The 26,158-nt window shown below is 37.4% G+C and overlaps 1 protein-coding gene across 1 annotated transcript in view; it reads right to left on the minus strand.

Annotated features, from left to right (window-relative positions):
- DNAAF6 (dynein axonemal assembly factor 6) overlaps positions 1-24,577 on the minus strand; it is a 91,965-nt gene extending 67,388 nt beyond the window's left edge. Inside the window, exons 1-2 of the mRNA XM_049767623.1 lie at positions 24,419-24,577; positions 17,364-17,436 (exon numbers count right to left, since the gene is read on the minus strand). Of these exons, the coding sequence (XP_049623580.1) occupies positions 17,364-17,436; positions 24,419-24,574 (229 nt within the window). The 5' untranslated portion in view covers positions 24,575-24,577. The remainder of the gene's footprint in view (positions 1-17,363; positions 17,437-24,418) is intronic.
- Positions 24,578-26,158: the final 1,581 nt, after the last annotated feature.

Here is a 26,158-nt window from a genome sequence, read left to right on the forward strand (position 1 = left end):
GTTTAGAGATGAAATATGGAGGATGCTCACAGAACTCAAAGAAAGTATAGAACAGAACACTAATAAGAATAAGAGAATATGAAGATAGAAATCAGAAAACTCCAAATTGAAATATCAGGTCAAATAACAGGTCTGAAAAACTCAGTAGATGAATTGAAGAACAAAAGGGATGAGCTTTCCCACAGGTTAACAGCAGCTGAGGATAGAATTAGTGCATTGGAAGATGAGATGCATAAAATCTCCATACAGCAGGAGATTGGAAAAAAGCCTTAAAGCAAATGATCAGACAATAGAAAAATTACAGAAAGAATATAAACAGATGAAAATAGAAGTCTTTGATAAGCTCAACAGAAACAACTTAAGAATCATCGGTGTCCCAGAGACCCAAGAAAAAAATCTCCAGGAAGAATCAACAGTCAGGAACATCATCACAGAGAAACTACCAGAGCTAAAGAATACATGTGACCAAATTCTGCATGCCCGAAGAGTACCAGCTAAGAGACCCCAGGAAAACACCCCAAGACACATCCTAGTCTCAATGATGAATCCCACATCTAGAGACAGAATACTGAAAGCAGCAAGATCCAAAAGGGAAACTGCATTAAAGGGAGCATCCTTGAAATTTACAGCAGACCTGTCACAGAAACACTCAAGGCTAGAAGGCAGTGGTGGAATATAGTGACCAAACTCAATGAAAAAATGCTTCGCCTAGAATACTGCATGCAGCAAAACTCACTTTCAGGTTTGAAGGAAGTATACATGTCTTCACAGATAAACAACAGCTCAAAAACTTTACAGACTCAAAGCCAGCCTTAAAAGAAAAACTGAAAATCTACTTTAAAGACAAGAAAGACCAACAAACACATCAAACTTCTACACAAAGATGGCAATCAATCCCATGATTATTATCTCCCTCAATGTCAATGGACTAAATGCACCTGTTATGAGGCACAGAGTGGCGAAAAGGATCAAAAAATTGAACCCAACGTTCTGCTGCATACAAGCAACACACCTGAATAGTCAGAATAAACATAGACTCAAAATCAGAGGCTGGAGGAAAATCATCCAAGCAAAAAACATCATTAAAAAAGCTGGAGTACTTGTTCTTATGGCCCCCATATGAGCCGAAAACACCACGAGGCATTGTTCCTTGTTTGCATAGACACATTAAAATGGAAAAATACTATAAATACAAATAAGTTCTTATCTATTAGAGATCAGAACACACAAATCTCGTAGTGCAATGGGGCCTTACACCCTGAACATTGATATAATGACCTGGCACAGGCCTCAGAAGATTGGGCATCCACCATTCACCCCTGAATCAGGTAAGGTATCTACGAAACATCCAAGGTTTTTTATAACAACACCTGGAAGCAGTCCTCTACCAAGAAGACACTACCACTGCTCTGACATCAACCTCCTCAAAAGAGACTTCCCTTAACACTAAGAAGACTTGACAACAACAACGACCTGCTTACAGGACAGGGTTCTCTGCATTGCCCTTTAATTGTGAGGTGAAACGAGAGGACACTCTGCACCATCTTGACTGCAATATAGGATATGCAGATTCCAGGATCTTTAATACAGAAACATGATACCAACAACAGAGACTGTGTGAAAAATAAAAGTGTATTGGCACTATAGACAATGACCTGGATTGAACAAACTAGTTTGCCTGGAGCCTAGAGTTGGTCTTATGCCAAGAAACTTCAGGGGTAGGGTCTCCTTGTATTTAGGCCAAAGCTTTTCCGTTCCATGTCTCTTATATTTTGGTGGGCCTATGAAAATAATAATTGCCACTCTAACATCATTTTTACTGTGCTCCTTTGACTTTAATCCTTAAGAAAAACAAACCATTTAAACTTTTGAGGTTAACTTAAACTAATATGCATGTGCATGGAAATGTAAAAAAAACTTTGCCTTCAATGTTTAAGGAGTTACGTAAGTGTTATGTCTTTAGATTACTTTGTATGCTGCTAAGAAATATTATGTACTACAATCTGGGGACTTGAGGGACAAAGCAATTGTACATAGGTTCTGTTTTATTTATCTTAATGTTCTTTGGCTGAAAGTTCAAAGTTAAGATATCAGCAATAGGACTACTGAGAATTCTGTTTATGGGTGATTGTCCTTCCACTGTAACTTTACCTTGTCCTCTTTCTTTGCATCTTTGTTCTCATAATTAAAAAAAGCTGGAGTAGCCATACTAATATCAGATGACACAAACTTTATACTCAGAAAAATTGTAAGGGACAAAGAGGGGCATTAGGTACTAATCAAGGGATATGTACAGCAGAACGAAATCACTATAATAAACATATATACACCCAATGAGGGATCAGCAATGTATTTAATACAATTGTTGACAAATTGTCAACACAATAAGTGTGGGAGACCTCAGCACCGGCCTGTCAACACTTGATAGGTCAACCAGATTGAAACCCAACAAAAATATACTAGACCTAAAAAGATAGTGGAAGAAAGAGACCTAGTAGATATATATAGGACACTCCATCCTCAGAAACCTGAATATGCATTCTTTTCCAACATACATGGGTTTTTTTCCAACATACATTCTCCAGGATAGACCACATGCTGTTACATAAAAAATACCTCCATGGGCAGATCCTGGCTTCTGGCTCTCTCTCTCTCTCAATCCTCTCTTGAGCTGGAGGCTACCTCTAGCCGGCATAGGGTTGGGGGAGACCCCATTTGTAAGGCCTTCTCCCTAACTTGGGTGCGCTGGGAGCCTTGATAGGCCCACAGCTTTCCCCTCTTCTGCCCCCAACCTCCAGGCCTTCTGGGGTGGCAGCCCTGCCGGCCAGAAATGGTTGGTCCTAACTTTGGGGGTGCTGAGATTTGCTCCGTTGCGCTGTTTGTCACTGGCAACTTCTGACCACTCTGCATATGGAAAACCGCTCAGGGGCTAGTGTCCCCACGCGCACGGTATGTATTAAGAGTATTCCTTATCTTTATGTTATGTTTTGTGTATCCAGAATGTCCATTTTGTATTCTGCCCTTTCCCACACCCCTACAAAGCTCATTTTTACTCTTTAACTCTCTCACCCCCAAACATCACTAACCCACATTACTCTTTTTAACTTCAGTATATCACAATCCTAATCACAGACCAAAGCCGTGTATTGTGTGTAACAACCCTAACCTCTTTCAAAAGACATAAAATAGACATGTATTTCTTTAGAATATTTTGTGTTTACTCTCTGACAACTATAAGTCTTACTAAATATTCTCTTATACAATGACGATTCTAACCACTTTTTATCTTCTCTTTATGAGCTGTTCAACAAGGAATTTTGATGAAAGAGTCCCCCAGTTTAATGCTTATGATTGAACCATATCATGGGGATTGTTAGACTTGTTCTTTTTTTTTTTTTTTTTTGGTTTTTGGGCCACACCCGGTGGTGTTCAGGGGTTACTCTTGGCTGTCTGCTCAGAAATAGCTCCTGGCAGGCACGGGGGACCAAATGGGACACCGGGATTCGAACCAACCACCTTTGGTCCTGGATCGGCTGCTTGCAAGGCAAACACCGCTGTGCTATCTCTCCGGGCCCTGGACTTGTTCTTATGGCCCCCATATGTACCAATAACGCCACGTGGCATTGCTCCTTTTTTCATAGGCACATTAAAATGGGAAAATACTATACATACAAATAAGATCCTGTCTAATAGAGATTGGAATACACAAATCTTGTAGTGCAAAGGGACCATACACCCTGAACATTGACATAATGACCTAGCACAGGCCTCAGAAGAAAGGGCATTTTCCATTCACCCCTGAACCAGGGAAGCCATTCATGAAACATCCAGGTTTGTCTATAACATCACATGGCAGCAATCCGCTACCACGGAAGACCCTACCACTGCTCAGACATCGACCTGCTCAAAAGAGACTCCCCTTAACACTGAGGAGACTTAACAAAAATGACCTGCTTACAGGACAGGGCTTCCTGCATTGCCCTTTAATGGTGAGGTGAAATGAGAGGACACTCCACATCCTGACTTCAATGTAGGATATGCAGATTCCAGAATCTTTAATACAGAAACATGATACCAACAACAGAGACTGTGTGAAAAGTGTGTTGGCACTAGGGACAATGTCTTGGATCGGATGATAACTTGCCTGAAGCCTAGAGCTGGTCTTATGCCAGGAAACTTCAGGGGTAGGATCTCTTTGTATTTAGGCCAAGGTTATTCCTTTCCATGCCTCTCATATTTTGGTGGGCCTATGCAAACAACAATTGCCACTCTAGCACCGTTTTTACTGTGCTCCCTTGACTAATCCTTAAAAAAACTCACTTAAAATTTGAGGTTAACTTAAGCTAATATGCATGTACATGGAAATGTAAAAAATACTATGCCTCTAATGTTTAAGGAGTTACGTAAGTTTTATGGCTTTAGATTGCCTTGTGTGCTGTTAAGAAATATTATAACAGGCTCGGAGAGATAACACAGCAGTGTTTGCCTTGCAAGCAGCCAATCCAGGACCAAAGGTGGTTGATTCGAATCCTGTTGTCCCATATGGTCCCCCGTGCCTGCCAGGAGCTATTTCTGAGCAGACAGCCAGGAGTAACCCCTGAGCACCGCCGGGTGTGGCCCAAAAACCAAAAAAAAAATTATAATGTGTTACAATCTGGGGACTTGAGGGACAAAGTAATTGTACATGGATTCTGTTTTATTTATCTTAATGTTCTTTGGCTGAAAGTTCAAAGTTAAGATATCAGCAAGGGGACTTCTTCTGAGAATTATGTTATGGGTGATTGTCCTTCCACTGTAACTTTACTTTGTCCTCTTTCTTTGCATTTTTGTTCTCATAATTAAAAATAAAAAAAAAAAAAAAAAAAAAAAAAAAAAAAAATTGGGGCCGGGCGGTGGCGCTGGAGCTAAGGTGCCTGCCTTGCCTGCGCACGGACCGCGGTTCGATCCCCCGGCGTCCCATATGGTCCCCCAAGAAGCCAGGAGCAACTTCTGAGCGCATAGCCAGGAGTAACCCCTGAGCATCACAGGGTGTGGCCCAAAAACCAAAAAAAAAAAAAAAAAAAAAAAAAAAAAAAAAAAAATAAAAAAAATTTAAAAAATACCTCCATAAAATCAAGAAGATAGAAACTTTGCTGACCATAAGGCTCTGAAGTTAGATATGAACTACAAAGGGACACAGAAATTAACAACTGGAAATTAAACAGGCTGCTACTGAACAACCAGTGGGTCCAAGATGAAATCAAAGAGGAAATCAAAATTTTTCTGGAAACAAATGACAATGAAAGCACAAACTATCAGAACCTATGGGATACAGCAAAAGCGACACTGAGAGGAAAATGTATAGCTTTGCAAGGACATATCAGGAAGAAAGAAGGAGCATACATGAATACCTTAATGACATACCTTATAGAATTAGAAAATGATAAACAAAGGAACCAAAAATAGGGAGACATAAGGAAAAAACAAAGCTAATAGCAGAAATCAATGAAATTGAAACCCAAAAAACAATCCTAAAGATCAACGAAAGCAGAAGTTGGTTCTTTGAAAAAATAAACAAGATTGATAGACCATTGGCAAAACTCACAAAGAAAAAGAGGGAGAGAAACTTGATAATGCGTATTAGAAATGAAATGGGGAGATCACTACAGATAATGCAGAGATTCAAAGGGTATTTATAGAAGACTTCGAGAAACTCTATGCAACTAAATATGAGAGCCTGGAATAAATGGATAAATTTTTGAACTCATATAACCTTCCACAGTTTAAAAAGAGGATGTTGCATATCTAAACACCCCCATCACTATTGAGGAAATTAAAACCGTAATCAAAAGTTTGCCCAAAAATAAAAGCCCAGGCCTGGATGGATTCACGAATGAATTCTTTCAAACCTTTCAAGAGGAACTACTACCAATCCTGGCCAGACTCTTTTATAAAATTGAAAAAACAGGAACACTTCCAAATAGCTTTTATGAAGCCATCATCACCTTAATACCAAAACCAGAAAGAGATGATGCCAAAAAAGAAAATTACAGACCAATATCCCTGATGAACACAGATGCAACGATCCTCAACAAAATCCTGGCAAACAGGATCCAATGCATCATCAAGAAGATTATTCACTATGATCAAGTAGGTTTCATCCCAGTAATGCAAGTGTGGTTTAACATCTGTATATCTATCAACATAATACAAAACATCAGCAAGAAAAATTAAAATCACATGACCATATCAATAGACACAGAAAAAGCATTTGATAAGGTTTAACACCCATTCTTGATGAAAACTCTCAGCAAGATGGGAATGGAAGGAACCTTTCTCAATATAGTTAAGGCCATCTACCACAAGCCAATGTCAAATATTATCCCCAATGGAGAAAAACTAAAAGCCTTCCCTCTAAATTCTGGTACAAGACAAGACTGTCCTCTCTCACCACTCCTATTCAACATAGTACTGGAAGTCCTTGCTATAGTGATTAGGCAAGAAAAAGATATCAAGAGAATCCAGATAAGAAAGGAAGAAGGTAAGCTTTCACTGTTTGCAGATGACATGATACTCTACTTAGAAAACCCTAAAGACTCTACAAAAAAACTCCTAGAAATAATAGAATCATATAGCAATGCGGCATGGTACAAAATTAACACACAAAAATCAAAGGCCTTTCTATACACCAATAACGATAGGGAAGAAATGGACAGTAAGAAAACAACCCCATTCACATTAGTGCCACACAAACTCAAATATCTTGGAGCCAACCTGACTAAAGATGTGAAGGATCTATACAAAGAAAACTATAAAACCCTGCTCCAAGAAATAAGAGAGGGCACGCAGAAATGGAAACACATACCCTGCTCATAGATTGGCAGGATCAACATCATAAAAATGGCAATACTTCCAAAAGCATTGTACAGATTTAATGCGATTCCTCTACAGATACCTACGACATTCTTCAAAGAAGTGGATCAAGCACTGTTGAAATTCATTTGGAACCATAAACACTCTCAAATAGCTAAAGCACTACTTGGGAAAAGAAATATGGGAGGCATTACTTTCCCCAATTTTAAGCTATATTACAAAGCAATACTTATCAAAACAGCATGGTATTGGAATAAAGACAGACCCTCAGATCAGTGGAATAGGCTTGAGTACTCAGAGAAGGTTATCCAGACATACAACCATCTAGTTTTTGATAAAGGAGCAAGAAACCCTAAATGGAGCAAGGAAATCCTCTTCAACAAGTGGTTTTGGCACAAATGGCTAGCCACTTGCAAAAAATTGAACTTAGACCCCAGCTAATATCATGTGCAAAGGTCAAATCCAAATGGATTAAAGACCTTGATATCAGATCTGACACTATAAGGTATATAGAGCAGTATGTATTTAAAACACTTTATGACCTTGAGACTAAAGGCAACTTTAAGGAGGAAACAGCACTCTCCAAACAACTGGAAGCAGAGATAAACAGATGGGACTATAGTAAGCTGAGAAGCTTCTGCACCTCAAAGGAGATAGTGCCCAGATTACAAAAGCCACCCACTGAATGGGAGAAATTATTCACCCAATACCCATCAGATAAAGGACTATTATCCAAAAAATACAGGGTATTGACAGAACAATACAAGAAAAAATATCTAACCCCATCAAAAAATGGGAAGAAGAAATGAACAGACACTTTGTAAAAGAAGAAATGCAAATGGCCAAAAGGCACATGAAAAGATGTTCAACATCACTAATCGTCAGGGTGATGCAAATCAAAACAACTATGTGGTACCACCTCACGCCATTGAGATTGGCACACATCACAAAGAAGGAAAACAAGCAGTGCTGGTGGGGATGTGGAGAGAAAGGAACTCTTTTTCACTGCTGGTGGGAATGCCGTCTAGTCTAATCTTTATGAAAAGCGGTATGGAAAGCGATATGGAGATTCTTCCACTAACTGGAAATTGAGCTCCCATACAATCCAGCTATACCACTCCTAGGAATATACCCGAGGAACACAAAAATACAATACAACTGGGAGCCGGGAGTCTAGCAGGAGGGGGGTTTTGGCAGGCCACCGCCATGACAGAGGCCTTCCTAACCAGGCCTAGTGGGGTGCGGGACTTGGATAACCCCAGCACCCCTCTACCACCTTGCTCCAGATCTCCAGGGCTTCCCCAGGCCACATGCCTGGGCAAGCTGGTGAGTTGGGCCCCTTGGTGGAGCTTGAAGGTACCCTAGGCTTTCCCCCATTATCCATTCAGCTCCTTAGGGAGGGTCTGGGTGGGGCCCTGAACTTCTGTCCTCCCAGCTTCTTGAAGTCACTGGTAATCTCTGTCCAGTCTATATTTTCAAAATCGCACGGGGCAATAGCACAAGAAACATTAATAGTACTCACTATCATTGAATTATGTTTTTATATATGCACAATGTCTATTTTGTACTCTGCCCTTTTGCATACCCCTTCATAAGATCATATTTCTCTTTAACTTCCTTAACTCCTATCATCATTACTCCTCATTTACCCTTTCTAACTTAAGTACTGTAGAGTCCTAAGTCACAGATCAAAGTGGTGCCCTGGAGTTAACACCCACCCAACTATTTTAAAAGGCATAAAAAGGACACTTATGTCTCTTCAACATTTTATGGGTGTTTTCTTTGAGGGCTATAACTTTTCCTGAATATTTTCTTATACAGTGATGATCCCCCCCCATGTTTTTTATCTTCTCTTTGTGAATTGCTCAATATGAAATTTGGAGTGAAAGAATCCCTCAGTTTAATGCTTATGTTTGAACCAAGTCATGGGTATTGTTGGAAATGTTCTTACGCCCCCATATATCTGATAGCACCACGTGGCTTTATTTCTTGTTTGCTTAGGCACACTAAAATGGGAAAATACTATACATACCAATAAGTTCTTATCTAATAGAGATGGGAACACACAAATCTTGTAGTGCAATGAGACCTTACACCCTGAACATTGACATAAAGACCTGGTACAAGCCTCAGAAGAATGGGCATTCTCCATTCACCCCTGATCTAGAGAAGACATCTACAAAACATCCAAGGTTGTATATAACATCACCTGGAGGCATTCCTCTACCAGGGAAGACCCTACAGCTGCTGTGACATCGATCTACTCAAAAAAGACTTCCCTTAACACTAAGAAGACTTAACAAAAACAATGACCTGCTTACTGGACAGGGCTTGCTGTACTGCCCCTTAATGGTGAGGTTTGTCTATAACATCACCTGGAAGCAATCCTCTACCACGGTAGACCCTACCACTGCTCAGACATCGTCCTGCTGAAGAGAGACTTCCCTTAACAATGAGAAGACTTAACAACAACCTGCTTACAGGACAGGGCTTCTTGCATTGCCCTTTAATGGTGAGGTGAAACGAGAAGACACTCCACATCATGACTTCAATTTAGGATATGCAGATTCCAGAATCTTTAATACAGAAACATGATACCAACAACAGAGACTGTGTGAAAAGTGTGTTGGCACTGCGGACAATGTCTTGGATCAGACGTTAACTTGCCTGAAGCCTAGAGTTGGTCTTGTGCCAGGAAACTTCAGGGGTAGGATCTCTTTGTATTTAGGCCAAGGTTATTCCTTTCCATGCCTCTCATATTTTGGTGGGCCTATGCAAACAACAATTGCCACTCTAACACCATTTTTACTGTGCTCCTTTGACTCTAATCCTTAAAATGCACCCACTTAAAATTTGAGGTTAAATGCACCCACTTAAAATTTGAGGTTAACTTAAGCTAATATGCATGTACATGGAAATGTAAAAAATACTATGCCTCTAATGTTTAAGGAGTTACATAAGTTTTATGGCTTTAGATTGCCTTGTGTGCTGTTAAGAAATATTATATTGTGCTACAATCTGGTGACTTGAGGAACAAAGTAATTATACATGGATTCTGTTTTATTTATCTTAACGTTCTTAGGCTGAAAGTTCAAAGTTAAGATATCAGCAAGGGGACTTCTTCTAAGAATTATGTTATGGCTGATTGTCCATCCACTGTAACTTTACCTTGTCCTCTTTCTTTGCATCTTTTGTTCTCATAATTCAAAATAAAAAAATTAAAAAAAATACAATACAAAAATCCCTTCCTCACATCTATATTCATTGCAGCACAATAGCCAGACTCTGGAAACAACCAAGATGCCTTTCAACAAATGAGTGGCTAAAGAAACCGTGGTACATATACACAATGAAATACTATGCAGCCATCAGAAGAGATGAAGTCACGAAATTTTCCTATACATGGATGTACATGGAATCTATTATGCTGAGTGAAATAAGTCAGAGGGAGAGAGAAAGACACAGAATAATTTCACTCATTTATGGGTTTTAAGAAAAACGAATGACATTTTTAGCAGTATCTCAGAGACAAGAGAGATGTGGGCTGGAATGTGCAGCTCATGACATGAAGCTCACCACATAGAGTGATGAGTGTAGTTAGAGAAATAACTACACTGAGAACTATAACAACAATGTGAATGAATGAGGGAAGTAGAAAGCCTGTCTCGAGTACAGGTGTGGGTGAGGTGGGGAGGAGGGAGATCTGGGAAATTGGTGGTGGGAATTTTGCACTGGTGAAAGGGGGTGTTCTTTACATGACTGTAATCATACAACTACAATCATATTTGTAATCACGGTGTTTAAATAAAGATAATTTAGCAATAAAAATAAAATAAAATAAACTACTATCCTAATGCCTGGACACAGATGCACATATTATATATACATAACATATGCTATGTAAATGTATTATATAATCTATTATGCAAAATATTATCCTTTTTTCAAGAAAAAATAAGACCACTTTTAAATGTTCTTATTTAAATGAACATATTAAATCTTCTTAATTGGATATCAATGTCTTATTTAGCATTATACTTATTTAAATACAAATGCCTTATTCTAGATTATTATCCAAGAGTTCTTTGATATCTTTAAACTAAACTACTATGACCTATATAAAAATAAATTATTTGGGCTGGAGCGATAGCTCAGTAGTAGGCGCTTGCCTTGCACATGGCTGATCCAGGATGGACCTTGGTCCAGAAGCAATTTCTGAGCACATTGCCAGAAGTAACCCCTGAGTGTCACCAGGTGTGGCCCAAAAGACAAAAAAATTGTTCTTATATATTAGATATATTAAGTTGAGAAGCTTCTGCACCTCAAAGGAAATAGTGCCCAGGATACAAGAGCCACCCACTGAGTGGGAGAATCTATTCACCCAATACCCATCAGACAAGGGGCTAATCTCCAAAATATACAAGGCACTGACAGAAATTTACAAGAAAAAAACATCTAATCCCATCAAAAAATGGGGAGAAGAAATGAACAGACACTTTGACAAAGAAGAAATACAAATGGCCAAAAGACACATGAAGAAATGCTCCACATCACTAATCATCAGGGAGATGCAAATCAAAACAACAATGAGATACCACCTCACACCACAGAGAATGGCACACATCACAAAGAATGAGAACAAACAGTGCTGGCGGGGATGTGGAGAGAAAGGAACCCTTATCCACTGCTGGTGGGAATGCCGTCTAGTTCAACCTTTATGGAAAGCAATATGGAGATTCCTCCAAAAACTGGAAATCGAGCTCCCATACGCCCCAGCTATACCACTCCTAGGAATATACCCTAAGAACACAAAAATACAATACAAAAATCCCTTCCTTACACCTATATTCATTGCAGCACTATTTACCATAGCAAGACTCTGGAAACAACCAAGATGCCCTTCAACAGACGAATGGCTAAAGAAACTGTGGTACATATACACAATGGAATATTATGCAGCTGTCAGGAGAGATGAAGTCATGAAATTTTCCTATACATGGATGTACACAGAATCTATTATGCTGAGTGAAATAAGTCAGAGAGAGAGAGAGAGAAAAACGCAGAATGGTCTCACTCATCTATGGGTTTTAAGAAAAATGAAAGACATTCTTGCAATAATAAATTTCAGACACAAAAGAGAAAAGAGCTGGAAGTTCCAGCTCACCTCAGGCAGCTCACCACAAAGAGTGATGAGTTTAGTTAGAGAAATAACTACATTTTGAACTGTCCTAATATTGAGAATGTATGAGGGAAATGTAGAGCCTGTTTAGAGTACAGGATGAGTTGGGTGGGGAGGAGGGAGATTTGTGACTTGGGTGATGGGAATGTTGCACTGGTGATGGGTGGTGTTCCTTTTATGACTGAAACCCAAACACAATCATGTATGTAATCAAGGTGTTTAAATAAAAAATTCATTAGAAACATAGACCTCAAGTTAATGTTCTTATCATGATAAAGTTCAAATGGAAAAAATGTATTGAAAATTACAAATAAAATTAACCTCATTTAAAAAAAAAGATCTATAATATTATAACTGAGAATAAGATCAAACTTGGTATCCATGTGCATTTCTTCTCCCAAAATCATTGATATCGTGGGGTGTATGAAAATTTTCAATTTTGATTTCTATTTTATCTTTAGAAGTAATATCTTTAGAGATATTTAGAGATATCTAGATTTAGAGTTTAGATATCTTTAAAGATATTTTTATAGATAGTATCTTTAGAAATAGTATATAATAGACCCTAAAATATTTACTGAATACATTTACTTTATGAGATTTCTAAAATATATATAGCAAGGTGGAATTCATCTTAGACCCTAAATTATAATTTATCACAGATGTTTTTCTCAGTCTCCACCTTGTTAAATATGCTCAAAATGAGAAAAAATTAGGACATAGTAAGTTCTAATATTAGAAAAATAACTTACTTGCAACAGTAGAGTTAAAACTGCGTTTTTGTTTCCTTGTCCCCCCTTCAGAACTTTATCTATCCTCCCACACCCTCAATCCAGACCCCTTATACCTCCCTATTTAATCCTCTGCAGCCTCAGTTCTTAACTCATTAGGAACTGAGACCAACCCCCTGCCTCAACAAGCTGCCATCCTCTCGCCTGGGCAAGAAGCTACAATTGCCACTCTTGCTGATTCATTCTATGCAGCCCTTTTTTCTCACACCTCCCCCATCATGGACTGGAGTAAGCTACTGGACTCAGCTCCAGAAGGTACCCCAACTTGATGACACTACCTGAACCTGTACGGCTGCAAATCATCTTTCAATCTCAAGTAGACCAAGGTGTGGGACCGAAATATGCCATAGATCTCATCCTCCCCAAGATTGTCTCAAAAGACTTAATGGGATATATATATATATATATATATATATATATATTGTCTATGTATGCTTGATTCATAAACAGCTATACCTCTTAGTGTTTCTATTCCCAAACGCAAAAGTAGCCTCCTCCACCCCTTTTTTCTTTCTTTTAATTAATTAATTATTTATTTTATTTTTATTTGCTTTTTTCTGGTTCTGCTTAACATGAAATTCTAAAAGTCTAGCCTGGGATAAAATAGATCAGGCCAAAACCAGGGCACAGAGATTGTATAGCCTGTCATTTTTACCTCCAAATTCACTAATAATATAATATGGCATCATTCCTTTTTTGCATATGCACACTAAAATCGGAACATTTTTTGGTATAGAAACAAGCTCTTATCTACTAGGAATAAGAACTCATAAAGTTTAGAATACAGGGGCACCTCTCATCCTGAACACTTGTCATGGGGAGTCAACTTAGACCACACAAGATCAGACATTGACTGTTCAACCCCAAACCTCAGATCCCAACCTTAGAACTGACACAATTCCTTGCACCAGGAACCAAACTCCCCCTGGGGAATTTCTAATATCACTCTGGCACCAACTTGGCCAGGCTAGGTGCATATAACATCCTGACGGCAAAGAAACAGCAACAACTTAATCTAAGGGCAGGTTCACCAACCTCATCACCTAATAGTCAAATGAAATCAGAAGACATTCTGCCCTTTGACCTGTGCAAAAACCAAGATCACTAATTACAGAAAACTGACTGCAACAACAGTGACTGAGCAGACCCTCTGGAACCATAAAGAAAGACTCTGTCCTAGACTTCATCCTAGGACCTGTGCAAAAACCAAAATGTCTAATTACAGAAGACTGACCCTGACAACCACAACTGAGCAGAACATTTCCTGGAACCATAAAAACAAAATACATGGAGTTCAACAATGAGCATGGCTGTAGCCTATAATTGATCCTAATACAGTGCGCTTCAAGGATGAAGAAACCCTAAGACTTAGGCCAAGGGAATTTCCTTTCTAATTTCCCCAATTACTGTGCCTATGCAAAAAAAAAAAAAAAAAAACTTGCCACACTAGCCTCCCTACTATTTTTCTTTATTTTTCTTTATTTATATTTTGGTGTGGGTTTTTCTCTTTATCTTTTTCTTTCTTCTTTTAAATTTAAATTTATAGCTTCTACACAGGGGCTCATCCCTGCTTTTATTCCCTTTTTTCTTTTTCTCTGTTTCAACAGAACCATAAAACGTGAATCAGCTTGTTCTGTCTCATAAATTGAGGGGGAAAGGTGGATGGTACTAGGGACAAGTTGTCTCATGAACATTAAGTGGAAATAAAAAAGAATAGTGGAAACATTGAGTGGAAATAAAAAAATAAATAAAACAAAACAAAAAAAATTTAGGGAATTCCCTAAATACCCAACCCAATGTCAACAACAATAGAATCAAGAGACCCAAACTATGGCAAGCTGTACACAAAAGGAACTTGTTATACTAGCAGTCCAGGGGGCTAAGGGGGGGGGGGAGACAGGGAAGCATGCAGGAAACAGGGGTGGAGGGAGGTCAACACTGGTAGTGGGAATGGCCCTAATTCACCTAATTCAACGAATTGGGTATATTTATGTACCTTAAATATAACTGTGAAATACTTGTAATTCACATTGGTCTCAATAAAAATTATAAAATGGAAAGAAAAAAGAAGAAAGAAAGAAAGAAAGAAAGAAAGAAAGAAAGAAAGAAAGAAAGAAAGAAAGAAGGAAGGAAGGAAGGAAGGAAGGAAGGAAGGAAGGAAGGAAGGAAGGAAGGAAGGAAGGAAGGAAGGAAAGAAAGAAAGAAAGAAAGAAAGAAAGAAAGAAAGAAAGAAAGAAAGAAAGAAAGAAAGAAAGAAAGAAAGAAAGAAAGAAAGAAAGAAAGAAAGAAAGAAAGAAAGAAGAAAGAAAGAGGCACTCTCATAAGACACAAGATTTCTGGAAGCACTAAAGTGCCTTTTGGGACCCCAGCTAGGCAGAGGAAACATGACTATAACAAAAATAAGGTGTTATGGCCACAGAATACATGATCATTCATTCTCCTTTTCTCAGAGGTACTGTGGCTTCACTGTGAGCAACTATAACCACTGCCTTGTATTTCTTAGATTTCTTAGATTTTCTTAGATTTCTTAGATTTCACAGGATAAAAATTCAACCTATTTTCTTTGTAGAATTAAAAATGTCAAAATCTCTCCCATAGAACCAAATGTTCAAATCTGATTTAATTTGTCAAACTGTACAACTTTCTATATCCCATGATTTTTCTCCTAAAGACACTATAAACTAGTACTGAACGGAAATTTATTTAATATAAAATAATATTGTCTTGGAACAGGAGTGGTGAGTGGTGGCGCAAGCGGTAGGGGATTTGCCTTGAATGTGCTACCCTAGGATGGACCATGGTTCTATCCCCCGGCATCCCATATGGTCCCCCAAGCCAGAAGCGATTTCTGAGCACATAGCCAGGATTAACCCCTGAACATTACCGTGTGTGGCTCAAAAAACCAATATTATCTTAATTTTCCATGTTAGCACATGAAAATAAAGAGTGGAAGCCAACAAAATGAAGTCTAAGATGACATTGTGTGTAGGTCAAACCACACTGTACCACTGGAATTTCACATAATAGGTTTAAGACTAATATAACTATAAAGTACATAAGCTACAATAAACAAAACAATAAAACCCAAATATCATTTTTCTTCCTATACTTATCTCTCCTTTGCTAATCCTCTCCTTTTCAAAATCTCTACCTTCAAAATGTCTTAACTTATTGCTTCTATTTTTTCTTTCATACAAAATCATTAATGAAACTTGCCAGACAAATTCAGGGTCATCCAAGCCATCTTCATAATTTAATACCTGAAAAATGTCTAATTGTTCCACTGTGAAAGGACAAGAAAAGACATGGAAAGAAAGGAAAGAAAAGCAAGAAGTAGAAGTTTTCTTATTCTAAATTGGACAAGTTTGTTCGTACTTGGTCCATAACCTAAAGGTTTTTTTTTTGTTAGTTTTTTGGGGGGTGTCACAACCGGCTGTGCTCAGGAGTTACTTCTTACTCTATACTCAGAAATTGCTCCTGGCAGGCTCGAGGGACCTATAACCTAAAGTTTTAATAAATATCTTAAATTATAAACACAGATTTAAAATAGCACTCTAGAATAAAATGCTAGCTTCTAATGTGAGTTCAGTTATAGTCATTTTTTGCTTTATTTTTTTTTCAGGGGGAATACTGGCTCTCCAATTGGCATATATGGGAGCTTGATTAAACTCTTTGCACCACACTCCTCTCTCCAGCCCCATCTGGTATAGCCCGGAGGCCCCAGGCAATGTTGAACATGAACTGTATAACCCTCAAAACTGTTGGGATGACCCTTGTGGTAAGAAATTCCATAAGGATCAAACAATGTCATATCCTTGGAACAGAGCATTGATCTGTCAGAACTGGTTGTTCAAATATCAGGAGTTGTACCCAGACCCCTGAGTACAACTTGAGAGAATAAAGCAAAGTAAAAGTCACTATCATATAAACAAATCCCATCTCACATATTAATCTCATGGGAAATCATTCGCTATGATTTTTTGAGCAACCTGTTCTTACACTAAAATAAAACAAGCATCTTTGTATGTAAATGACTATTAATCATTTCTATGGTTGAATTAATTTTGAATGAGTGCTAAAGTTAATATTTCTCTTTCTGTAGTTTTTCACTGCCAGAAAGATCACTCTGATAGTTGTATTGTTTTATTTTATTGTTTGTGGCCACAGTTGTTGGTATTATTCTCGCCTTGGTTGCAGACTACAATTGCAGATGGTCAGGAAACCATGCTACTTTAGTTATAGTACCTGAGGCTCCTGCATGCAAAACATTTGCCCTAGTCCCTTGAATAAGCCAATTCCCTGGCCTAACCTATTTGATATATTAATTAAATTACCTTTCAGGGGCCGGGTGGTGGCGCTAGAGGTAAGGTGCCTGCCTTGCCTGCGTTAGCCTTGGATGGACCACGGTTCGATCCCCCGGCGTCCATATGGTCCCCCAAGCCAGGAGCAACTTCTGAGCGCATAGCCAGGAGTAACCCTTGAGCGTTACCGGTTGTGGCCCAAAACAAAACAAAACAAAACAAAACAAAACAATAAATTACCTTTGATTTTTTCAGTTAGGTGTGTTCCAATATTTCCTGGATTCATATTTCCTGACGAAGTGGAACAAAGTGTCTAGAGAAGAAAAATTTTTGACCTTCTATAATTATTACTTTTATTATTTATATGACAAAACATATGTTCAACTTTATATATTTCCATATAGAAAACTGATGACTTTTACATAAATGTTTTTCATTAATGTTATACGATAGATACAGAAATTAAGCATAAACATGAATGTCTTTTCAAAAGTATTTGTTTCTGCCCTAAGCAGAATTTATCTTTGATCAGACCAAATCACCAGTTACAGCCTCGCACCACCTAAGCCTGTCTCTTGGGCAATTTACGCCCCCCTCTATTTTCTTTTTATCACGGTGGTTTGCACTATTATTAATGCAGGGGTACCATGCATAGTACTTTATCCCCTTTCAGCACTGTGTTCTTGTCATGATCAATTCCAATGATCATTGTCATAGAGGACCCTTCACTATCCTAACCGCACTCTTCACTCTTCGCGGCAAGCTTCCTATAATGGACTGTTATCTCTGGATACTATCACCATACTATCTTTTATTTTTCTTATATCCCACAAATAGTGATATTATTCTATGTCTATCTCTCTCACTTTGACTCATTTCACTCAGCATAATATTCTCCATATACACACAAGTATAATAAAATTTCATGACTTCATTTTTCCTGACAGCTGCTTTATATTCTATTGTGTATATATACCACAGTTTCTTTAGCCTCTCATCTGTTCTCGGGCACTTGGGTTGTTTCTAAATTCTGGCTATTGTAAATAGTGCTGTGCTGAACATAAGAATGCAGAGGACTTTTCTGCATGCTGTCTTTGGGTTCCTAGGGTATATCCCTAGGAGTGGTATTGCTGGATAATATGGAAGCTCAATTTTTAATTTTTGGAGGAATATCCATATTGTTTTCCAAAAAGGCTGGGCCAGTCTACATTTCCATCAACAGTGAATGAGAGTCCCTTTCTCCCTGCATCTGCACCAGCACTGATTATTCTTGTCCATTTTGATTTAACCTTCTTGCATGATGCTAAAGTGAGGTCTGTGTTTACTTTTTTGCATGAATTGGTCGGTTTTCCAACATTACTTGTTCAAGAGGTTTTTCTTGCTCCACTTGGTATTTCTTGCCCTTTTATCAAAGATAAATTTATTGTATACCTGAGGGTCTCAGAATATTCAAGTCTATTCCATTGATCTAAGGATCTTTTTTTTTAGGATCTTTCTTTATTTCAATATCATGCTACTTTATAGTACAGTTCAAAGTTGGGGAAAGTGATGCCCCATTTTATTTTTCACAAGAATTGCTTTAGCAATAAATGTGGATGTGTATAGTTTAAATGAATTTAAAGATTGATCCACTTCTTTGTAATATTTCTTGGGTTATAGGAATTGCATTAAATCTGTACAATACTTTGGGAAGTATTGCCATTTTAATTATGTTAATCCTCTCAATCCATGAACAAGATATAGATCATTTCTTTTTGTCCTTTTTTATTTCTTGAATAAGTGTTTTGTACTTTTCTTTGTATAGATCTTTTACCTCTTTAGTTATGTTGACTCTGAGGTATTTGATTTTCTGACAATAGATTTGTATAGTAAAGTGGCAGGTACAAAAATAGTATGCAAACATATATGGCTTTTTTATATAGAAATAATGAAAGAAAAATATTTTAAAAAATTCCATTCACAATTGTACCTCTTAAATAAAAATTTCTTTTCACCCCGGGCCAGAGCGATAGCACATCCCTAGGGCATTTGCCTTGCATACAGTTGACACAGGGTAGACCCGGGTTTGATTCCTGGCATCCCATATGGTTCCCTGAGCCTACCAGGAGCGATTTCTGAGCTCAGAGCCAGGAGTAACCCCTGAGCAATTCCGGGTGTGGCCCACCCCAAAACCAAAAACAAATAAATAAAAATTTCTTATCTCCTTGAGTCCTGGAAAACTAGAATGAGCTTTCCTTGTATATGCCCTGCTCCCTTTTCCAAGAATTCTGATATGTACAATAGTTGCAATATTTTGTTTAGGCAGGAGGAAGTGTTTAGAGCTGGTAGGAAGCCTCTCCTGAATATTATGCTCAACTATTCCAACAACATTACAGCAGACATTAAACTATAACATATCAATAGTTCTTGAGATAATAGAGACTGTCTCAAAAGAAACTTCTGAAGTACTGACTGTGGATTAAGTGTTAAATGCGTTTTTCTGTAAAACAAAATACCAAGACAATTCTCTGTATATTATTTCTTTTTAATAACTAGCAGTAAAGTAAACTTGTAGTGATTTTCTTAACTATTAATCACCAGACTACTAATAGTAATCAGGGTAAGGCTTTACTTAAAACATGATAGCTTCTTGTTTCTACTGAGTGCCTCCTTCAAAAAAATAAATAAAATCCAGAGAAATAAAAACTGAACATGAAAAGTGATGATTGATTAGCATACCAGAAATATTTAAATTTGTTAACTTAATGAAGATAAATCCTTTAAAATAAAATTTTTTTGTAAAAAACTGGACAGAGATAATAAAGGTTTTAAATTATATTTGGTAGTTTGCTCTAAGAACACCATTTGAACCTATACCATGAATCTGTACTCACAATTTCTCATTGAACGTTATGCATCTTTGCAGGATGTAGAGTCAAAACATCCCACTTTCAGTATTTGTGATGACTGGTGGACCTTACTTCGTACAAGCCCTAACATACCCTTGTGAGTTTAAAAATCAACAAACATAGTCTTATCACAGTTTCATAGATTCTTAGCAATTTATGTTGGGGACAACATAAATGAGTCAATGCGTATGCAATTGCTCAAATGCTGTTTTCAGACAGTGTATTTTAAAAAACACATAACTCTTATAATCATTCCACAGATTCCAAGATTAACACATATCAAAAAAAAGAAAATCTGTTTCTCTCTTGGAAAATTTAACAGTTCATTAGAAACATTAATCATTTTCCCACTGTTCTGATACTCCAATTGTATATCCTCTAATGATATTTGTACTGTGGTGTCTGAATGACCAATTATCTCAAAATTGCGTGTGACCCAGATATATGAATAATGCATTATTATAGTAATTTTACTCTATAAATTGTACAATTTGGTAAAATAAACCCTTTTATTTGTTTGTGTAAGCCCTCATTTTCCCCTATGAACACAACAAGATGCAAATACACATCACACAAATACATCAAAGGTAAAGGCTCTGTAAATAAGATCATTCCTTGTTTATGAATCTGTTCCAGTTAGAACTTCTACTTTTCTTTATTCAAGATCAGGTTTCTAAAATACTTTATATGCTTTTCCTATATTATATAGCCCTAAATTTCCCAAAATGTACTCTCCAGAAAAATCATTCTATTTCAAATAAGATAGCAAAAAAAAAAGAACTTGCCTTGCCAATTTTATTGATACATTGATTTTTTACTCTCATGTACTATTTGTTGTGTATATTCAGTGATGTTATTAATTACCTGATTTTTTTTTGTTTGACATCTACTAAAACTTTCTCTGATTAAAAGTTAATGATGTCTGCTCCTGGCTCCAAGTTAACTCACTTCCTTATTAGGCTACAAATTTTATTGGTATTCCATGACATGAACTCTGACTGGTTTCTTTTAAGTTTTTCCTGAAGGAAAACAGAATCCATGAATTTTCTGCTTATTCAGATTCTACTCATACTTCTACATTATGACAGAAAAGAAGTTCAGGGCTCAAATGGAAGTATATATTCATGGGAGATGGGAAGATGGTTTGTTCATGGTGTAGTTGTTAAAATAACAAAAATGTGATTATAATAAATAACATTTATGTCCTGAATATTATGAATTTTCCATCCCAAATTTTGTTTGTCCATATATAGACATTTTGATAGGCAAATTTCACTCTTGGCTATGGAATAGAAGAATGGAGTACAGGGAATTTACATAAAATTATTTTGATTTTTCAGCTTCTTTTTTAAGCTCAAATTCTCCCTAGAAAATTCTCCCTTGCTTGTGATATACCTCTTTGATTTTTCTACTCTGGAAAGAAAACATGGGGTTCTCCAGAGAAAACCAAAGAGACATAGAAACAAGAAAGTGAAAGGCTATGTTCTCTCTTGAACACTTACTTCTCCCCTTCTCTCCCAACATATCTTTTTAAATGTTTCTATTAAAACCACCTTGCTTCGCACACATAAAACGATTTTTATTTTTCTTGGAATAGTGGTAGTGATCATGGAGTAGCCAAAGTTCAATTTAGAGAACTTTCCTAGCTCATATAAGACCCATTTGTCACTAAAAGCTTCTCTATGAGCACCTACCCCCAAATGGTGTTCAACTACTTTGTGTTGCAATACTGCCCTTGAGGGGGTTGACGGATGGAGGGATGGAGGATGAGGCCTTTCTCCTCCAGCTCAGACCACGCATATGTTACCCAGTTCAGCTGGTGGTTCTGAGGTGAATGCGGCAGGAAGAAAGCTAACAGGCAGTCAGGCTTCTGAAGAAAACAGCTTTTTTTCCGTGGAAGGGGCTGAAGCCAAAAGGCCCCAGAATCAGCCCCAGGAAAAAGTCCCCCCCCCTTCCACAGATCCTTGCTTTTATACCCCAGAATCAGGTACCACCCAGTGGTGGGAGCAGAATCAGGTACCACCCTAGGGTGGGAGCAGAATTTCAGGTCACACCCTAGGGTAGGGCACAATCACTGATCAGGGTAGGGTCAGTAACATAATTATCCCATTGAAATGTTTACAAACACAATACTTAGGCTCTTGGAGAATTTTAGTAGGCTGAACTGGTTTGCCCCATTATTTGGCTCAAGATGTTTTCTATTCTGCTTTCTGAAATAGTCAAGTAAAAAGAGTGAAAGTAACTGGAATGTAGGGGTCTAGTTAATGTTGTCTAATTTCCATAATTTTCTTTAAAATATTTTCTAGGTTTAAAAAATCCTAGTTACTGTCTAAACACCTGGAGTCTAAGTTGGGTCCGCATGACATATGTTCAAGGTGGGAGGTGTCCCTGTATTGTAAAGAAGTATGAGTTCTTATCCCTAGAAGATAAGAGCTTGTACCCCTTTATTAGTATGCCTTTGCAGGAAGAAATGGTGCTATATTATATTGCTGATGCATTTGGAGGTAGGACTATCAGGCTCCATCCTCTCTGTTCCCTGGTTTTGACCTAGGCTATTATCCCAAGCAAGACTTTTTATTAATAAAAGAAAAAAAGGAAAAAAAAAGACTTGTTATTGTAGGTTGTTGTACCAAGCAGAACCAGAAGAGGTGAAGCGACCATCCAACTCTGAACCCTAGATCCCAGACATAGAACTGACACAGTTCTCCACAACAGCTCCAGGAACCAAACTCCCTCTGGGACATTCTTAATATTGCTCTGACACCAAACATGTGCCAGGTTTGATATGATATCCTGACAATGATGAAATGGCAACATCTTTAGCTAAGAGCAGGTTGTCTTGCCTCATCATCTAATGATAGGATGAAGTCTGAAGACTTGTCATCCTCTGATCTGCACAAAAGCCAAGATTGTTACCTACAGAAGACTGATGGTGATAACAATGACTGGGCAGAACTTATTCTGGGACTAATAAAACCCTAGTCTAGGTCTTGGCCTACGATCTGTACAACAACCAAGATCTCTAACTCCAGAGGTCTGACTGAGACAACTGCAACTGAACAGGTCTTCTGGAAACATAATGAAAGACTCTATCCTAGGCTTCATCCTAGGATCAGTGCAAAATCCGAGACCACCAACTACAGAAGACTGATTAAAACAACAGTGATGAAACAGAACTTCCAGAAACATAAAGACTTCATCATAGGCTTCATTATTTGACCTATTCAGATACCAAAATTTCTAGATACAGAGGTCTGATTTTATAATCCATGATGGAACAGAAGCTTTCCATACACCACAAAAGGACGTAGGGGAGAGTAAATGAACATGTACGGAGTCGGTAGTTATTCCCATGACAGTATACTTCAAGGGCAGAGAAAATCTATATCTATTGGGCCAAGGTCGTTCTAATTTCCCCAATATTTACTGTGCTTATGCAGGAAAAAAAAGCAGCACAAAATAATTTGGGTTTGCTATTGTTGTTGCTGTTGTTGTTTTCACTTTATGCGCTTTGTTTTGCTTTTATTTCAGGACCGTGGTTAGTGTGTGGTATTTGTCTTTATTGCTGTGGTGCGCTTTTGGATTTTTTGTTTGATTTTTCTTTTTTATTGTTGATGTGTTTCTCTTCCTTTTTGCCTTTCTTCTCTCAAATTAAAATTTATAGCTTCTAGAAGACTCCACCCATTTTTTGCTTGTTTGATTCTTACATCCATTTTATTTTTTTCTCTTCCTCAAACAGAACCACATAACTTGAACGAACTTGTTCCACCTTTCAATTTAAGGGGGAAACAATGGAAGGCACCAAGACCAAACAGTTGTATGATCACTAAGTAGTAATAAAAATGATCGGACTTAAATACCAAACCCAATCCAATGACAACAGAATCGATACCCAATCTACAACAAGCTAGACACAGAGGGGATCACTTATACTAGCAGACTGGGGGGAGGGGAATATGCATGCTGGGAATGGAGGTGGAGGGAGGACAACTTTGGTCGTGGGAATTCCCCTGATTCAATGTCACTATGTACCTAAAATATTACTGTGAAAGATATGAAATCCACTTTGGTCAAAATAAAAATCATTATTAAAAAATCCTAGTTACCATTCCTTGCAACTGTTATCACGCATTATAAAACCGTATATGTAAATGACAAACATTTTTGAATGGTGGCTATTGCTACCATAGTTAAGAGAACTCTTTTCCTATTCAGTTTTCAGGCAGGTCAGAAAAATATATTATTATGTCTTCTATAAATGTGTAATATGCATAGTAAACTCTGAAACCTCCTTTGATGATATCAGCTGTCAGTCCTGCTTGCACTTCAAGATTGGGATAAGTTGTTCAAATACAGGTTCACTATTTAATGCAAGCATAACTAATTCACTTGTAAGAATATGATCACCTGTTCAGAATAGAAGTCCTCTTTCTGGTCTTCTGAATATAACAAATTAGAGAGAGCCTGTAGTGCAGAAACTGTTGCGATGGTTTCAGATTCCATGCTTTCCAATTCATTATTTTCCACTTCTATGTTATCCATTTCTATACGACCAGATTCCATATTTTCTGAGGAAGAAGATAACCAGAAAGAGGCAATTTAGTTTTTATTTTCCTCGAGAAATGAAAATTTGAGACTAGAGAGAGAGTGTGCAGGAAGGATTTTAGCTGCTTGCTTTGCATATTGAAAGCCATGTTCTATCCCTAGCACCACATATGGTCTGTTGAACTGTACCAGGAACATGAGCACAGAGTCTGGAATAAGCTCTGAACATTGCTGGGTATGGCAAGATATGAACATTTAAAAATATTCTTTCTTTCTTTGTTCACTCCTCTGTAGGTTTCCATTGCTATCTACACATAGAGCATGATTATGAAATCTTTTATAAGTCTAAATGACAAAAAGTTTGAAACAATTATCATTATTTTATGTGAAATGTTTAGCATATCCAGACTTAAAATTTAACCTACCAAGTAACACAAAAATATAAAATCATATACAAAATATAAAAATAAAAAGTGATATAACATCTGAAGTCTATACAGATAGAGTAGTTGTGGGGCAGAAGTTTGGTGGTGCCTCTCGTCAGAATAGGGTGTGGCGGCCTCTTCGAGTACTGTTGCAAAACATTGTTTAAATGCTCATCTCTTGTAATGTAAGAAAAAAAATTCTGGTTTCTTTTGGTTAGCCAAACTAGATACCAATGTCAGTCTTTGTGAAATTGACAAAGAACAATACAAACTTTTGAAAAGAGGGAGATAGCTCACTGCTCTTTTCCTTATGTAAAAACTGTGGATTATAGTATAACGATCTCATAGGAATATTATAAGGATTAGCTAGTTACCTGAATGTAAAATCTTAGAACATGGTTGTCCATGTAATGTCAATATATGTCAGATATACACAATGGACACTACTTGGTAGTAAGTCTAGATAAAATAATGCAATTTGCTCTATGTGGTTGGATCTGGAGTGTATCATATTGAGTGTAGTTAGTCAAACGGAGAGTGACAGACACAAAGTGATCTCTTTCTATGTGGAATATAAAGAGACTTATGAAAACAACAAAGTCCAAACAGCAATAGAAAAGGAGAGCAAAAGAACTGTTCTGAAAGAAGATTGCCACTAGATTGGAGCTGGGGAAATAAATTAGGAAAGGGACAGCAGAACAATGATGGAGACAAAAAATGCTGGCACTCAGGGGAATGGGACAGAAAACGGGGACATTAGTAGAAGAAAGTGAACACGGTGAAGAAATTTGTGTTCGGACATTATCTGCTTGAAACTTAATAATGATGAATTTATAAATTTGTAATTCATAGTGATCAAAATAAAAATCAAACTATATGCTAGATAGTATTGTTCTAGTAAAAGTTTAATTTTGCTACTAATAATCATGCAAATAAGTTAATGATAAAATTCATTAACTTGCAAACTTATTAACTAGAAAAGGTGACATAAACCTTGATAAAACAATCTTCTCTCACAGTATGACCTGGTAGTCTTCTAGGGAAATGTATAATTTACATACATTTAATTAAACAAAGAGGCTTCTGTTTGTGTTTTAAAAGCCCTCTTGGTTATGTATTCATTAAATATTTGCCTTTATTTTGTTTGCCATTTTGGGTCACATTCAGTGGCACTCAG

This window comes from Suncus etruscus, chromosome X, assembly GCF_024139225.1.
Source record: "Suncus etruscus isolate mSunEtr1 chromosome X, mSunEtr1.pri.cur, whole genome shotgun sequence".
Lineage (NCBI taxonomy): Eukaryota > Metazoa > Chordata > Mammalia > Eulipotyphla > Soricidae > Suncus > Suncus etruscus.